Source organism: Centropristis striata, chromosome 17 (assembly GCF_030273125.1).
Source record: "Centropristis striata isolate RG_2023a ecotype Rhode Island chromosome 17, C.striata_1.0, whole genome shotgun sequence".
Taxonomy (NCBI): domain Eukaryota; kingdom Metazoa; phylum Chordata; class Actinopteri; order Perciformes; family Serranidae; genus Centropristis; species Centropristis striata.
The window spans coordinates 9,424,206-9,442,621 of record NC_081533.1 but is presented as its reverse complement, the minus strand read 5'-3'; the positions used below and the strand labels follow the sequence as shown (position 1 = coordinate 9,442,621).

Here is an 18,416-nt window from a genome sequence, read left to right as displayed (position 1 = left end):
CTCTCACAGAAAGAGAGAACCACACACACACACACACACACACACACATACACACAGACGGACAGACACACACAGGTAACTTTATGTGATTACAGTTAGATACACGTAAGCGCGCACACTCCTCCAGATACACATGCTTCACACACACACACACACACACACACACACAAGTAACCGAGAATTTTTAGAGCGTAGTGCTCTAGAAGGGTAATATGGCACTATGAGGTCTTTAAGATATGATGGTGCCTGACCATTTAGAGCTTTGTAAGTAGAGGAGAAGGAAGAAGTAAGAAGAAGGATTTTAAACTCAATTCTGGATTTTACAGGGAGCCAGTGCAGCGAAGCTAGAACGGGAGAAATATGATCTCTTTTCTTGGTTCTTGTTAGTACACGAGCCGCAGCATTTTGGACTAACTGAAGAGTTTTAAGGGATTTATTGGAGCAGCCTGACAGTAAGGAATTACAGTAATCTAACCTTGAAGTAACAAAAGCATGCACTCATTTTTCTGCATCCTTTTGAGACAGGATGTGTCTAATTTTTGTAGTATTACGTAGGTGAAAAAATGCAGTCCTTGAAGTTTGTTTTATATGGGAGTTAAATGACAGATCCCGATCAAAGATAACTCCGAGATTCCTTATGGTGGTATTGGAGGCCAGGGTAATGCCATCGATGCTAATTAAGTCTTTAGATAATGAGTTTCGGAGGTGGGACTGAAGTTAACATAGTCTTCCATTATGTTGGAGCACGACAAAGAGTTAAAGACAGGTGGAATCACTTCCTTGAACTTAGCAACAGCACTATCAGATAGACATCTAGTGTAGAAACTCTTGCTTATTAGCGAGTAGTCCAGTAGCAGGACTTCAAACGATATTAAATAATGGTCTGATAACACAGGATTCTGTGGGAAAACTATTAAATTTTCAATTTCATACGTCAGCACAAGATCTAGGGTGTGGTTAAAAGAATGAGTGGCTTCATGGACTTCCTGATTAAAGCCAATCGATTCTAGTAAGGAGATAAAAGCAGTACTAAGGCTATCATTATCAACGTCAACATGAATATTAAAATCACCTACAATAATTACCTTATCTGTAATTAGTACTAGGCTTGATAAAAACTCAGAGAATTGTGATAAAAATTCTGAATATGGACCGGGAGGCCGGTAAACTATGACAAATAGGATTGGCTGTTGGTTTTTCCAGGTTGGGTGTGAAAGACTGAGAACAAGGCTTTCAAATGAGTTATAGTTTAATTTAGGGGTAGTTAGAAGGTTTGATTCATATATTGCTGCAACTCCTCCTCCTCGGCCTGTGCCACGAGGGATATGAGTATTAATATGACTAGGAGGAGTAGATTCATTTAGGCTGACATATTCTTCATCACACAGCCAGGTTTCAGTTAGACAAAGTAAGTCAATATTGCAATCTGATATTAACTCATTTACTAATAAAGCTTTAGATGATAAGGATCTGATGTTTAAGAGTCCACATTTAATTATTTTGGGTTTTTGTTTATTTGCAGTTGAAGTTTCAATTTTTATCAGGTTATTTTGGGTAACTCCTCTTCTGTTAGAACCTGGTTTAAATAACTTAACTTTGGGAGGACGGGGGACAGACACAGTCTCTATGGGGTTTTGGGTGGATGACTGCTCAAAGGGAAGCGCAGAGAAGTGTTTGACACTGCGACTCTGCCTCCTGGTCTCAACTCTGACTTGTCACGGGTTTGGACCGCTAATAAACTTGGTCAGGTTGCTAGATATGAGAGCGGCTCCATCCAAAGTGGGATGAACACCATCTCTCCTAATAAGACCAGGTCTCCTCCAGAAAGTTTGCCAATGATTAACGAAGCCCACGCTGTTTGCTGGACACCACCTCGACAACCAGCGCTGGAGCGATGAAATGCGGCTACACATATCATCGCTGGTCAAATTTGGCAGAGGACCAGAGAAAACTACGGAGTCCGACATTGTTTTGGCATATGCACACACAGATTCCACATTAATTTTTGTGACCTCCGATTGACGTAACCGGGTGTCATTACTGCCGACGTGAATAACCACTTTACTGTATTTATGTTCATCCCCATCCCCTATCCTTCAGCCCCAAGGATGCACTTAACTATGGTGCCTGGTTTCGCTAACTTCACGTTCGGAAGAATGGAGTAACCAATGATCAGAGTTGGTTTCTCAGTAGGTGTGTTACTGAGTGGGGAGAATCTGTTGGAGACGTGAAGCGGTTGGTGGTTAACCATCGCGGGCTTCGGCTTCAGACTATTCCCCCTTCGGACATTCACCCAGCCGTCCGGCCGCTCGGGAGGTGTCGAGGAACGGCTAGCTACGCTATGTCGGCTCGCACCAGCTAATGGTGACTTGCTAACTGCTGCAGTTAACTTTACCGAATTGGTTTCCATGTTGCGGAGCCGCACTTCCAGTTCACTAAGCCTCGCCTCCAACACAGCTAAAGCACTACATTTATTACAAGTACCATTATCATTAAAGGAGGCTAAGCAGTAACTAAACATTTGACACACCGGGCAAGAGAGAGCAGGAGAGTGAGGGGGAGAAGACATGGTTAGCAGCTAGGCTAAGTAGCTAACACAACTGAGTAGTAACAGACAGATAAGATTAGCGATAGAGTTGCTACAAGGAGCAGATAGATAAAAGTGCTTAAGTAAAACTAGCGTATGTATAAATGAAGCGGACAGGTATCCGCTATAATGTGTAACTTTAACAGAGTTCACTGTATTTAGCAAGAGCAGCGAGCAAGCACAGCACTACGAGCGCACACAAACACCGGAAGTGACACAATACGCTCACCTTAGCACGTCAAATCAGAACTCTAATTGGGGCTCATTGTCACTAAACAGTGGGACCAACAATACACCCTTTCTCTCTCACACACACACACACACACACACACACACACACACACACACACAGGCAGTAGCCCCCATGGCCCTTTCAGAATTTCCCCAGAGGAAACAAGGTGAATTTCTGAGGTTGTAAAGGTTCATTGAATTGTCAGGCTGAAAGCTGCTGCTTCATTGTCGCCAGTGCATCAGTTGAGTTTTTAGTCTAAGTAGGACATCTAGTGGTTTGGTGCTTTAATGCTGCAGGATCTCAGTTTTACACTTGAACTTGTTGTTCCATTTGGGTTTTCAGTTTTCTTTGTTGTGAAATCACAACACATGATATTGAGAAACGATGAGTAATTCAACATCAGAACTTTTCCCAGGTTTTTTGTCATTAATTTTTTTGTAAGTAATATGTAAGTGAAGGAAATAAAAAATAAATTAAAAAAATACAGATAAATAAAACAAAATAAAATAAATGAATATATGTATAAAATGATATTAAATTGATGATACCTTGTAAAAAGCAAATGGCTGTAATCCAAACATATTTTTTAAGGTTTTTTTTATTATTTAATTTTGGTTGTTTTAGTTTCCTTTTACCTATATTTAATAATTTAATCATTGTAATTTTTTTGGTATAAGTATTGTAAGCCTAACCTCAGCTAATCTTCACTTGATTAGGTTGTTATTAGAATTATGATTAATCAAGTTTGAAAGGCAAGATGACAATCAATTATCACATGAGATGAACACACTAGGTTAACATACTATATTTTCAAATAATTATACAGTTGTCAGTTCTTTTATTGGTTGAAGTTAACATGCAGTCTTGTGCAAAGAAAAAATGAAAAGAAATCAACACAACGCTGACAACTGGATAAACTGGAAATGCCACTCAAAGGTAGCCTGGGTATACCCATACTGCCTTGCGCTCTCGAATTTAATTTCGAACCTCCATCCAGTCTGGAAACCACGGCAGTTTCTTAGCCCTGTTTTAGGGATCCAATCACAGAGCGGGGAGGGACGGCAAGACGATGACGCGTACTACTCGGCACTTGGAAGCTTGTAGTTTTCTTACTGATCCAACATGGCTGCTGCAGACGCGAAACTCTCTTTAGCTGTAGAGGGCGTTTTAAATAGTTTAGAGCGAAAGTTGAAAGTTGAAAGGCGAAAGGTCTCTCGGCGGCTCCGCTGCCCCCCGGCTTGTAGCGAGATCACTGGCGTTACGGTACCGGGGCTATATGGCGCTAATCACCGGCGCTACCGCAACGCCAGTGATCTGGCTACGAGCCGGGGGACAGCGGAGCCCCCAGAGACCCGCAGCAGCTTGTTTATTGCCCATAAAATCAGTGGATGTGTGTGGCTGAATGACATGAGGGGGAATAAAGCGTGAAAATAAATAATCTTGCAGAAAGCGAGAACTGGAGAAGCAAAGCAGCAAGCAACACTCTCTCTCAGACACACACACAACAAACATCCATCTCTGTTGCTCTGCTACGTCATCTGGTATAACTGATCTGATTGGCTAAGAGCTACCTACAGACGCTTTGATAGACATTCTAAGCTCCCAATAAACGGCTCTGGAGGATCGTAAACCACACCTCCTCTACGGAGAAATGAATTGTGAGTTGCCAGACTAACTCAAAGGTAAACAAAAACTCTTTATGCAACTGGGTGTGTCCATACGCAAATAAGTGACCTGGTAAGTGAACAGAAACGAAAGTGAAACTAAATGAAGCACTTCAGATCACACAAGTGGCAAGGTGGCATTCTAAGAAGTGCCTGACTTTTTAAAAAGTTTTTAGGTTCAGAATTGTAGGCAAAATGGATGAATACCAACATCCATTATTCTTTGAGATAAAAGATGTGACAGACAGAGAAAAGGAGAAAATCAGGAGACACTTTCTGAAAAGACGAGAGTCTGGGGGAGGTGATTGTGGAGGGATTGAACACGTTGGAGGCAACACATACAGAATCTGTTTTAAGGACAAAGAAGGTAAGAAATCCCATTTGGCTAAAATGAGTTTTAGGTATCATAGACTTCTCAGTTCCAGTTCAAATGAAAGATAAGATGTAGGATTTATTTAGACCTTGGACTTTGTGTTTTTACAGACCAGGAAAGGGCTTTACAGAGGAAGTTTCACACTATCTCCCTTCCCAGTGGAGAACTACGTCTGACAGTAAGCCGAACCAGTTCTCCACAAACCCTGGAGCAGCCATCAACCAGTCATTCACAGGTGAGCCAACAATGTTCGGGAAATACTGGCTGATGCTTTCATGATTACAGTCAACATAAATGTCGGAGCCAAATGAACTAGCAAGACCAGTTTTGGGGGATTTCTGAAGAGAGTCAACACCTAATAAACAAAATGTTGTTGTGCTGGCTGTTGTGGTAACACAAAAGTTGTAACTTAGTTTTTAAATGTCTTTCATGTTCATATTTGTACAGAAGCCCTAAGAGGCAAGTAAGAAAAAATATGTGGTGATTCATCGTCTAATTCTCTAATCTTAATAGTTTTTTCCCCCTGTGTTTTGACGTTTGACATAAGAACATGTAAAAATAAAAGTTTGTCAGGTTAACTATTGTTTTACATCCGTAAACAGGTGGAAACAAAGTTTGGCCAGGTATTTTTTTACAGGATAATTTTTGAAGTTACTCGATAAAAAGTTTTGTATGGTGAATTTTTGGGGGGGCAGAATCATTTTTAAGTGTTGTGTCATTTTAATATTAATTTTGATCACAGTAGGCTGAGGTGCATCACTACACCATGTTATAAATAGGTCTAAAAGCATTTATGTTTTTTTGAGTTTTAATCTCTTAATTCTCTCTAATATTACATGATTTGTTCAAACGCAATATATGGACATTGTGTTTAGAGTGCAATTAATGGTGAAATTATAATGACCTGAAAGAAAGAAGTGGTGCAAAATAAGCTTTACAACAAACAACCCAAATGATCGTCAGAAATAAAATAGAATCAGCTGTTATTCCAATAAAAAACAGTAACATAGAAAAATGACACTGGTAAAACTTCACACAAACTCCTTTCACAGATGAACAGAAATGATTGAACTCATTCTGCATTCATGTGGTGTCAGCAACAACAGTGCGTAAAGCGAAACATTTTGGTACACAATTTGCAGAGTTGACTACATATTACACAGAAACATGGTGGTCCAAAGTAAATGACGGGTCTGCAGTTAAGAAAAGTTCTATTAATTCACATATTGCACATTAGTTTTTTGCTAACTTTAATCTGTAATATGGTATTGGCTATAACCGCTAGTTAAATGTTCTTTATCAGTATTCACCTTGACAACAAGTCAGATAAAGAAATATTTTCATGGTTTTAGGGAATTAACGTGTTGTTTAAAAGCTCTAAGCTATAAAATACAACACACCTTCTTTATAGCATCCATGTTATTTCCACATTACGAATTAAGAGTAAGACCAATTGCTTCTCTGTATTAATAATTAATACTTTTTTTTTCTTCTTCTTCAGCCATTCACAAATTCAAAGATGAAAGGCCTGGAGAAGATTTTCCAGCTAGATATTTTCCTCCTGCACTTTCTGAAAGATAACCCAAAAGCAAATAAAGTCTTACAGAAGCAACTCTCTTCTATTGGCTGTGCGGTGGAGTTCAACTTTGATGAGGAGGAGGCAGTGATAAGGGGCGACATTGAGAAGGGGCCTGGAGGAGCTTTTGGTGCAGCAGAGAAATGGGAGATACAGGTGGACAGGGTCTTTATTGGTCTCACTGAGAGCTACAAATGTTATCACGTAGTTGAGCTGGAAACATCCAAAATCCTTCTGCAGGACCTCTCCTTTGTGACAGATGACATCAAAGTGTACACCGAGCTTGGATATGCTGTGATAGTGGGGGAAGCTGAAGCTGTGAATGAGAGGATTGCAATCCTCGAGAGGAGCCTGCCAATTCGGAGGGAATTACCAATTGTGGAGAAGCAGTTCAAACTAATCAAGGAAGTGTTTAGTCAAGAAATGCGTTCACAGTATCCAGAAGTTAAACTTCTCATAGGCAGCGGCATGCTCATCTTAGAGGGCCCTGACAACAAGGTGCAGTCAGGAGCTACGAAACTTGATGAGCTCATGAAAAAGATAAAAGTAAAGACGGTCAAGCTCAGCACAGCTTTGATTAACTTTATAAAGTCCAGTGGTGTCATTTCCAAGCTCCAGGCTCGCTACCAGCAGAACTTCAGACATCCTGTTTCCCTAGAAGTAGGTTCAGATGTGACCCTGTCCAGTTTGTCCTCTGATGCCCTGAATGAGGCTGAAGCGGCGCTGATGAGAGACTTTACTCTGGCCAATGTGACGCTGCAGGGACCTGCAGCTGTTCCTCCAGATCTAGACAGAGTGAAAGAAATCCTCACCATAGCCAAGAACGTGGCAAACAGAGACGAGTTCAGAGTAGACGTCAGCTTCATCCCAGGAGCCAGTGGAACCACCAAAGTACGACTGGTGGGCTACAGTGACAATGTGAACAAGCTGAAAGAGGTTCTGCAAGACTACCAGATAAACCAAGTCAAAACACAGGAAGTGCTAAACCTGCCGCGTCCTGAACTGCTGGACTGTTTTGATAAAATCTTAGACCTGGCTCATATTAAAAAGGACAAGGTGGATTTAAAACCCTCACCTTTCCCACAGCCTTGTGTGCTTGTGTCTGGTCCCCGATGTCAGGTCCAGAAGGCCCAGCAAGCCCTGAACTCAGTTCTGGCCAGTGTGGCGTCAGACACTTTAGTTCTAGATGGACCAGGGGCTCAGCGATACTTCCAAGCAGAAGGCAAAGTGGGCAAGGAACTGGTAGAGACCTCCTGTCAGGTTATTATCAGTGATAAGCAAGGTGTGAAACCTTTACCACAGAGCAGCTTGGCACCCCGACCCATCCCCAGATTGCGAAGCAAATCTACTTTGAGCATGCCGGCCAAAAATCAGGACAAGACAAGGTTGGACATCCGGCTTGGCAGTTTGGAGGATGAGCAGGTTTGACTATTTCTGTTCTTCTTTACATAGAGCAATATAGCAGCTGTTTATGCCACTCACATTGATGCTATCTCACATTATTTCTACAGGTGAGTGCATTGGTGGTCCCCATGCTTAACAGGCAACTATCGTCTACTAATGTCGGTAAATGCCTGTTGACAAAAGCCGGAGATTCAATCAAGGCAATGTTTGACTTGATGGCAGCAAATTCCATCATTGCACCTGGTGAAGTTCTGCAAGTTGTTGCGCCTCCATCTCTGGGATGGTCTAAGCTCTTTTTCATAGAGTGCTTGCCATGGGATGGAGCCAGAGGGCTGAGTGTGCAGGTAAAGTAATTCAGAGAAAATACTATGAGTCACTGCAAAAGATAAGATCAATCAATAATGACATGAATCCAAAGTAGTTTACTTCAGAGCGGCACAGTTAAAGTATTGAATTTGAATGTCAGGAATCTTGATGGTTGTAATCAAGGATTCAAATATAAAACAATTTCTTCAGGCAGAAACTTAACAAAGAAATTGATAGACTGAAACCTAGGGGGTTGGATTAAAGTGACTACAAAAATATGTGATCTTAAGGTGGAGGTAGGCTTGAAATAATCTAGATCAGTGCTTCTGAAACTTTTGTCTTGGGACCCACTTTTTAAAAACCACACTAAGGCCCTATCTACAAATTGTGACGAGAATGAATTTGTTCATAAAAAAACATTTTACCACCATTTCTGCAGACTGAAAGTTAAAACTTTTTTTATGCAAGTTATTGAAAGCATATGTCTCTAATCACATTTAATGTGTATTTTATTCACATGTTAAATACTTAATGAATGAGACCAATTGGCGCATTCAACAATCAATTTGTCAATCATATCAGCTATTTTCCATGTCAAATCTCATTATATAATGTTTTTCTTACACCTTGCTGAGCTGATAGAAGGGCATGCTTGTTTTTTTTTTCCGATTTTCTCCTCAACAGCATTTGTTTCTGACATTTTCAGTCAAAACTTTCTTAAATCAGAATTACTGTGATGTGTTTCTTCACTTGGTTTGGCTTTAAAGAACTCCAATCTGCTCTATGTTAGCTTGCTTCATACATGTTTAGAAAGCCATGCTGAATGCAGGAGTAACCTTTGGAAACACTTAGGAAATGTCTGATTTTTGTTTTGCAGGCACTTGGCAAAGGGCTGAAGAGCTGTTTTGACCTTTGTATACAGCAAGGCTTGTCCTCTGTGGCCTGTCCAGTTATCGGGCCGGGTATTGTTCTGAAATACCCGCTGGGAGAAGCAATTCAAGTGCTGACTGAGAGCATTCGCCAGTTTGGATTACGGACATCCCCAGGGTCTCTCTCTAGTATCCACATCGTCATTAAACCAGGATATCCTGACTCTGAGGAGGTGACTGTCAACACTTGAACCATAACTTGCTTGTAAGATGTGTGCATGCAGGATTTATTGCTTTAAGTGTTTAATGATGGTATTTTTATTCACAGTGCTACCATGATGTCTACAGGCACCTCAGCTTAATTGTGAACCAGGGAGAGCAAGGTACAATGCTCAGACTACTTTGTATAACTGAATTACAAATGACAAATTTGTAACCTTAAAAACATTTAACATTATTTGTTCAGTAGCAATTTAATATTCCAACATACCCATGGTAATTTTCAGTTATCATATTAAATATCAGACAAATTTGAAACTTGTTCTGGTGCTCTTTCTCTTAGCAATCTTCAGGTCCCTCACCAGCGACCTTGATGACGTCATAATGACAGTGGAAGGCGGGGTTAAACTACGGCTGGTGTTTGGTGACATCACAAATGAGACTACTGACGCTGTGGTGAACACGACCAACTTTGTTGATTTCGAGAACGGTGAGTGAGAGCTGAGAATATAGCTCAATATTTTATATATTCCTTAAAATATCTTGAAGTTTACGCAATGAATTGGTCCAAAATGTGTTACACACACTCAATATTGAATGAATGAATGAATGTTCCCAGAGGATGATTACATTTTTTTTATTTTCAATACTTCACTTTTTACAGATTCAGAAGCCACACAAAACATTTTCAAATGTGTTATAGCTTATACGTTACATTAGGCTTACAACATTAATACCATCATCTTTTATATGTGCTAAAATTAGCCATTTAAGTTACTAACCACTTTCACTAGACAGCAATTAGGGGTTTATCAATGGGATGGCACTCCTGACAAAAATGCACAAACAAATACAAGACTGTGCCCAGCTGCACTAACTAACCACAGGGCTTATTATTATCAGTTGCGGAAGAGGACTTCAGATCTTTCACTGAAGTGAAAGTACTAATAACAGATTGTAAAAATGCCACATTTCAAATAAAGTCCTGCCTTCAAAACCTTACTTTAGTAAGGTGTGTGAGTATTAGTTGTAAAATTGTTAACCGGTCAGTGTTTTACTGCTATAACACCAAAAAGATGGGACATTGTCTTAAAACATAAAATAAAAAACAATTGAAACAATTGAAAAACTGCACAAAGATAGTGTATATTATGTTCAAACTACCTCACTTTTGTTTTTGTAAATATACACTTTGAATTTTAAGCATTTTATTTTCATTCACTTTAGCACAAATAGTAGTAACTAAAGCTGTCACATATAGAAGAGTAAGACTAGAATAGAAGTTAAGAGTTGCATAAAACAGAAATATTCTAATCAAGTGCAAATACATCCAATTTTTACTTAAAGGACATGAACTGACACACATAAAAGATGACAAAATTCACAAAGGTCCTTATTTGACAGCTTGTAGACCAGCGGTTCCCAAACTTTTTTAGCTGCGCACCCCCTTCTATGTCCCAACCGGGTTGACACACCCCCAATCCCCCACACCTTCAAAAAAAACAAAATGCAATAAGCTTTTTTATAACCATATTAAATGCGGCATGTTTAATCATGAGCAAATGACCAGAACACACATATAATAAAATAATCACAATCACAACAATGCACTCTCGCATTTGAATTCACCTGAAACACAGTTTCAATATAATGCAACAAAGTTATGCGCAAGCTTCCACTTTTAAGAGCAAAGAGGATGAATGACAGGCTCAGGATCAGAGGCAGAAAGCAGATAAATTGGGGAAAATGTTATAATATTTTGAGCTGCGTTGAACAAAAATTGCAGCAAGTTTAAATGAGCGTAGAGGTTACACAACCCCGTCATCATAACACAGGCTGGAAAAATGGAAGAAGATAACTTCTTCTACGCCTGATTTTAAAATGTAGTGCATTTTGAATAGCCTGCACACAATTAATATCACAGTTTTTGATTTTACATTTTACAAAGAAAATGCAGCCCGTGCACCCCCAGAGGTCCGCGCACCACACTTTGGGAATCCCTGTTGTAGTCAATGTACTCCTCGGTCACAGAAGAAAAACAGTCAGTCACCTTTTTAACATCATTTCTTCACTGTCTCCTCAGGTATATTAAATTAACATATTAAGTCAATGTAACCGTGAAAAGCTCTATTTACATGCGGCATTTGTTACAGACAATATCAAAGAGACGCGGCAGTTTGAGTAAGTCCGGGGAAGTATCCTGAAAATTTTCTTTATAACACAAATGCGTCATTAACGGCGTCTGTTTATGTTTTGCTCCATTATGGCGCATTTCCGGTTAAGTTCAGCGGACAGATTACCGTCACTTACTTTGTAATGATGTGATATTTTTCTGCATCACAGTCAACTCGTTCTCTCGCTGGGTTTTGCTGGAACAAATAATCGCTATTTACATAACCTACTACGAAGCGTAGAAACTAATAGGTAGGTCAATTAACTAACTTAGGGAATTAACATTAAGGTTACATGTCTAATCCATCCAAACTTTTTTTTTTACACATCCATGGTAACAACCATGGTAACAACCGAACGCATCACGTGAGCTTTCAGCAGCCAATCAGAAGATGGGGTCAGAATTTTATTTTTTTTAAATAAAATAAACCATTATGTATATTTTAAAAATGAATTAATCTTATTAGATCCACTTCCAAACAAACACTTGATTTAAAAAGAATAATAATTTTAGGAAAATAAAAGAATAGTTGTTGTGCTGAACCTTTTTGGCAAAACTGGAGCACCACCATGCGGCCAAATCTGCTTTTAATCGAACACGTCATGCTGTAATCAGCCAATCAAAAGTCAACTGGAGAAAATTTTTATTTTTTCAAATGTTTAATATTAAATTGCAATGTTCATTTTAAAAATATGAATTCATCATATTAGTTTCACCAATTAATCCATAATAATATATCATAATGTATGGGTTGGTTAGTAATTTGTATTAAAAATCTAAATCTGAAAAGTCAACGATTGTTGTCAAATAAATATGTAAATAAAATATGTCCCTAATAATTGTAGTGGACAAGTAGGAAGTAATACAATGGAAATACTCACGTAAAACACACAAATTTGTACTCAAGTACAGTATGTGAGTAATGTACTGATGACATTTTATAAATGTATTCTTTATAATGCAGGTGTGTGCAAAGACATCTTAACCGTAGCCGGACCAGAGGTGGAGTATGAACTCTTTACAGGTGAGGAACGAGGATTAGCTGGACATTTTCAAGCAAACACACACTTAAAGCTTATTCACTCATCTCTTTTGTGTTGTGTGTAGCAAAAGAAGGCCATGGAGACTTTTGTGTAACTGGAGCTGGATTTTTCCCCTGTAAATCCATTTTTCACATCAGTGGGAAAAAGGACCCAGTCCGTATTGAACGCGTGGTGGGTCGTATTGTTGAATATTGTGAAATACTTGGATACAAATCCGCCGCCATTCCTGCTATATGTGCTGGTGAGTATTTTTTTTTTAACTTTCTAGATGTTAAATGAAAAAGCATACAGTAAATTCTGAATTTTGCAGTTTAGATAATGAAATGTCTTTTGCAGGAGCTGGCCGGATGGACCCTGGTGTAGTGGCAGGTGCTATCCTCAGAGGGGTCAAGGCTGCCACGTCCTCTCGTCCTCTTTACTGTCTCACTGACATCCGCCTTGTCCTGATTAGGATCAACGTCTTCTTGGCCTTTAAAGAGGAGGCAATGCATATGTATCCCACTGCTGCTATCAACAAAGGTGACTCACAGAAAGCCTTCTTCTTTTCTAGCTTCGCCCTCTGAACCCCAACAAGCCATTTCAGAGCGTTTTTTTTTCTCTTTTTACATTTTACTCACTATGGCCTTGTACTTCATTTCCATATATATAGTATAAAATATAAAAGTCCAGCAGCTCTATGGAATTAACACAACCGTGGAAACAAATCACAGTTATAATGACATGCATCATAGAAAATAAAAAAAAACACAAGTTGAATTTCTCTGATTAATTCTTTTTTTGTTGTTGAAATGATATAGAATTCATATATACAACACTTTTCCAAGTGGCCACAAATGTCATGAATATTGGAAAAAGAAGAGGGTCTCCACATGCTATACATACTGAAGTATTTGCATTTTTACAGCCTCTACTAACAGCCATTACTGTCCTCTCCTCTCAGCTCTTCGTAAACAGATTTTCAGTGAAAATTTGTCACGTGACCGTTCGTCTCAGCAGAATCAGTCATGGCTTCACAATTTAATGTTTTTAACAGGATCTAGTTATTCAAACTACTTTATTTTTGGTGACGTTTTTAAAAATGAAACATTATAATAGAATACAGTGATTTTGACCAAAATATCACAATTTTAATCTTTGTTTTGGTTTACTTTTTGTAATGGAAACTTTCGGAACCTATGTCCCGTTCAAGGACTGTCGGAAAATTAAAATTTCAACAATAATGTCTGTTTTTACAGTTTCTTTCTACGCTCGATGGTATGTATTTTTTATTGTAAAACCCTCCCACTTTTTTAAAATCCCAGGACTGTGTGGTTAAAACCTGTCTCTTTTCATCAGAATTCTTGGTAATTCACTGATTGTTACCGTTCAACCTCTCTAACAGGGCCACTACCTCAGTTGCCTCCTGTACAACAACTACAACTACAGCCCCCATCGTCGGTGTGCCCAGACCTAAACATCCTCCAAACCAGCTCCACAAGCCAGCAGTCCGTCTTCATCTTCCTGGGCCTCTCCAGAAAAGATGTTGACCAATCCATGACGAAGCTGAAGGAGCTGTATCAGGCTCAGTGCTCCACTAAAACCTTCAAAACAGAGGACCTGGCAGGCCTCACCCAGGACGATGTGACCAGTCTGAAGCAGCTGGTGGAGGCCGAGGGTCTGTACGTGCAGAAGGACCCCACCAGTCAGGGCAGCTTAACCGTGAGTGGGCTCAGAGACGGCGTCAACAAGGTGACGCTGATGATTAACACCTGTCTGCAGGACTGCTTAAGGAGAGAGGTGAGAGCCAGGGAGGAGGAGGAGCTGTACAGCCGCGTGTCATGGTGCATCCTGACACACAGCGGCTACTGGGAGAGACTGCCCAAAACAGCCAATCACAACCTGGAGAAGGAGGAGGTAGCAGGAGGGATAACGGACGCAGAGAACATCCAGTGGAGCGTAGATCTGCAGCGCATGGAGGCCACAAGACAACCAACGAGACAGACGGCGCAGCTGAAACGACTGCAGCATCTCCCAGGTGAGGAGATGGTTTCAAGATAGGAAGTGTAGTTACATAAAGAACCCGACGGAAACCAAAATCAACATTATTAATCATCACAAACAGAGTTATCAAAGATTACTTTAAGAGTTAGACCTCTGAACTCCACCATTAGAAACATATGCTTTTTTGTCAGACCGCCAAAAATAAAACTTTTGTCTAGCAAGAAACTGATATCTGTAAAAACTTGACATCAACATATGCCAAGGTGGAGTCTAGTAAGGAGTTTTCTCCTTTCCCTTCTGTCCTCAGACTTCACTCTGCCTCTGTACTGGGACAACATGGCTGAAGGTGAAACTCTGAAGAGGATTGCACTGCAGCCGTCCTCTGCTGAGTACAGGACAGTGAAGGAGGGCTTCAAACGAACTGTCCAAAAGACTGTAATGAGGGTGGGTACCTGTCTCTGTCTGTAGACATGAAGCATCCAGTTTAGATCTCTAATAAATAGATATTTGCATCCTTTCAAGGACTCATTCTTTTCCTTCTTGTGTTTTGTTCCTGGATAGATCGAGCGCGTGCAGAACATCCACCTGCGACGCGCCTACGAATCGCAGAAGAAGCACATCTGTGATAAGAACAAGCAGCAGGGCGGAGCAGAGGAGAAGCTGCTGTACCACGGGACGACCCAGGACAACTGTGACTCCATCATGAAAACTGGATTCAACCGGCGATTCTGCGGACAGAACGGTAAACATCCCAATGCTGCGGAATAAAAAAATGTAGAAAAACGTGAGAAAATGTTTGGGATAGAGAGAAGCGATCTAAATCCCAAAATCGTGCCAGCGGGATCAAAACATTTGTTTTCTTTTAAAGATCGTAGAAAGAAACTGTTAAAAACAGGCATTATCGTCCTTTAATATGACACTTTGTCAAAAATAAAGCATTTGGAATACCTAGATACCTAGATCTTATCAAAAACATTAAAGGACTGCAGAACATATATATTATATAAACATTTTTATATATTGCAGTGAAATAAAAGGCCACAGTGAGTAAAATGTAAAAAGGGCAAAAAAAACCCTGAAACAGCTTGTTGGGGTTCAGTGGGTTAAACCATGACAACCTTTAAACTATCAAGTAGTTTTACTTGCCCTAACCTAACCAATTATCTAATCATCTGAGAATCATATCAATCATATGGATCATATGGACGGATATGCAGTTTAACTCGATGTTAATTTCTTATTCCTTCTTCTTTTTAGCAACTTCATACGGTCAGGGAACCTACTTTGCCGTACATGCCAACTACTCAGCGAACCTCACCTACTCCAAACCAGCTGCTGATGGTTCCCAGTTAATGTTCGTGTCTCGAGTCCTGACCGGTTTCTACACTCAAGGCCAAAGCGACATGAAGGTCCCGCCTGCTCGCAGCCCACTGCAGCCCCATGACCGATACGACAGCGTGGTGGACAGAATGGACATACCAAACATGTTCATCGTGTTTCATGACATCCAGGCGTACCCGGACTACCTCATCACCTTCAAGTGAAGAGGAGGGAAAAATGATTTATTTTTACTTGGTGTTATATAAGTGTAGAAATACACAGAGGGGCGAGTTCACAAAGAATAGATTGCGGCTGCTGACAGCACCATGAATTGCGCATCACTTGCAAGCTCTATCTGCCCCGTCATAAGGACCTATTCACTAAAGATATATCGCAAATTATATCACAGTGCCATTAAGTTTTGAAGTGCAATTTGTCTTCTTTTTACACACAATTGCACTTATCCAAGAGACAGAATATAAATGCACAAGAGGTTAAAGTGTGGGGAGCCCTGAATAACTGACAACACACACACACAGTCCACTTTCACACAGTGAACATATGTGAGCACATCAGCTGTGGACACCATGAGAGTTGGACTAACCCAGAAATCTATTAGTTTATTAACCTTATTAATTTTCCCATGTATTTTTAACGTAGGAGAGCTGAGAGGAGCGTCCTGCCTCTGAATTCCCTTTAAAAAGGGGTTTGAGTCGACCTTATATTCGTCCTTATAAATGCGCTTCATTTACCAGCAGCTCTCTGACGATGCTACTTTGCCAATTTTTATAGAGAAGGGTTGACTTTGCACCAAATGTAGTCATATTACCTTATTTAAATACAGACAAATTGAACCGGAGCACAGCACAGTTAGAGGTCTTTCAATCCTTTTGTGAATTTGCCACAGGAAGTCTTCAGAGTAAAGTGAAATGAGCTTTAGGATTTTAGATATATATGGGTATGTTTACTTCAAGTTATAGTTATACAATGTTCATTTAAAAAATAACGACTAAATATGTTTTGTAAGCAAATTTTCTTTCCGCGATGGATGATAGTGAGGCAGCACAACTTCTTACACACAAACTGACATATGGAAAATGTACTGTAAAAAATATTCTTATTTAACTGTCTCTTTACATCAACAAAAAGTGGTAAATGGTCAAGTGGGCTGCACTTGTACAGCACTTTTCTATTTGTGATGACCACTCAAAGCACTTTTAACACAACAGATGGTCATTCACCCATACATTCATACAGTAATAATGCCAAATCCAATCATCCTCCAGTGACAAATTTGGCAATTTGGGATAATGTAGACATGTAGACTGCCATGGTCAGGGTTCGAACTAGCAACCTTCTGATCACTGAGCAACATGTTTAGTGTTTCCCAACATGACTTGATTCATCGACAACTCAAAGATAAAATGAAATATGAAGATATTGATGAAATATTCACATTTAAGAATCAGAACATTTGAAGTTTTTCTCAAAAAAATTCTCAAACTGAGTTGGTGATTCATTTAATAGCTGACAACTAACAAATTAATCTTACAACAAAGAGGAAACAAAACTGATTTTTTCAATGCAGCACTTCTTCCAATAATTACAGTGCCATTATTGAAAAGAAAATGTATTAATTATAGATATAAATACAACTTTTTTATTTTACAAAATGTATGACATTAACTTCTGAATATGCTTAAATTTACGACATTTTAAGCACAGTGGGAACTCACAACATGAACACAAAATGCACATAAAGTAGAATTTGATGGATTTATGTTTCTGACTTGTAATTCTGACTTGAATGACCACTTCATTGCACTTTACGGTATTGAAGTTCTCAGTACAATGGGTTGATGGCCACGACTAACGATTATATACATTGTCAATTAATCTGATGATTATTTTTTTGATTAATCAATCAGTTGTTTGGTTTATAAAATGTCATAAAATGTAAGAAGCTGGAATCAGAAAATATTTAATGTTTTTAAAAAATGTTTTACTCTAACCGATTAATCTCTTTGAACACTTTTCCGCAAAGCTGCATTATTTATCATTCAACCTGTAAACTCTTGTGGTATAAATTGAACTAAAATGACAATATTATTGGTTTAACCTGGACTACATTGATTGAAATGTTCAAGATAAGCTGATCAAATGTCAACAGATTTATTGTATAATATGTACAGCTTTCTTTGACTAGGATGACACTAAAACTAAAACTTGTCTAAATAAAAACAGGATGAAGCTGACAAAATATAATAAAAACTAAAAATCTGACAAATATACATATAAATATTTATTATTTAATGTTGACATAAAGGATCTCAAGATCACAGTCTGCCTGGGACTCAATATAAATATAAATATAAATTGTTTTTGGAAATTGAAACGGTTTTGAATTTGTATTTGTACAATCATACCTTTACTGCCTATTCATGCCTTAATAAAAACAATTGATGGAGTCTCTATGTTGTCTGACTTTAAGGTAAAGAAGACAGGATGAAAACGAAACATCAGCATTGACTCGGACGCTCACTTCTAGTGAATATATATCATGCAGGTGTTCTTTCTTATATATTTACATCTACATATCTTTAATATTTACATTTTTGCTTGTACAAATAAAAAATGGGCAGAAACAATAGAAAAGAGGTGGAAAGTTGC

The 18,416-nt window shown here is 39.1% G+C and overlaps 2 protein-coding genes across 2 annotated transcripts in view; both read left to right on the top strand.

Annotated features, from left to right (window-relative positions):
• Positions 1-4,649: 4,649 nt before the first annotated feature.
• Positions 4,650-18,416, top strand: part of LOC131990028 (uncharacterized) — a 28,101-nt gene continuing 14,334 nt past the window's right edge. The window contains exons 1-3 of the mRNA XM_059355410.1: positions 4,650-4,850; positions 4,967-5,091; positions 6,358-7,854. Of these exons, the coding sequence (XP_059211393.1) occupies positions 4,679-4,850; positions 4,967-5,091; positions 6,358-7,854 (1,794 nt within the window). The 5' untranslated portion in view covers positions 4,650-4,678. The remainder of the gene's footprint in view (positions 4,851-4,966; positions 5,092-6,357; positions 7,855-18,416) is intronic.
• LOC131990029 (protein mono-ADP-ribosyltransferase PARP15) lies at positions 9,343-18,198 on the top strand. The gene is made up of 9 exons (XM_059355411.1): positions 9,343-9,394; positions 9,574-9,720; positions 12,368-12,427; positions 12,511-12,687; positions 12,783-12,965; positions 13,828-14,460; positions 14,734-14,870; positions 14,988-15,168; positions 15,684-18,198. The coding sequence occupies exons 2-9, from the start codon at positions 9,615-9,617 to the stop codon at positions 15,968-15,970; spliced, it is 1,764 nt and encodes a 587-aa protein (XP_059211394.1). The 5' UTR covers positions 9,343-9,394; positions 9,574-9,614; the 3' UTR covers positions 15,971-18,198.

Coding starts and splice junctions, on each gene's coding strand:
- LOC131990029 (XM_059355411.1), top strand. CDS start 9,615: ATGACAGTGGAAGGCGGGGTTAAACTACGGCTGGTGTTTGGTGACATC. Junction 12,688..12,782: donor CATTCCTGCTATATGTGCTG/GTGAGTATTTTT, acceptor TGTCTTTTGCAG/GAGCTGGCCGGATGGACCCT. Junction 14,461..14,733: donor ACGACTGCAGCATCTCCCAG/GTGAGGAGATGG, acceptor TTCTGTCCTCAG/ACTTCACTCTGCCTCTGTAC.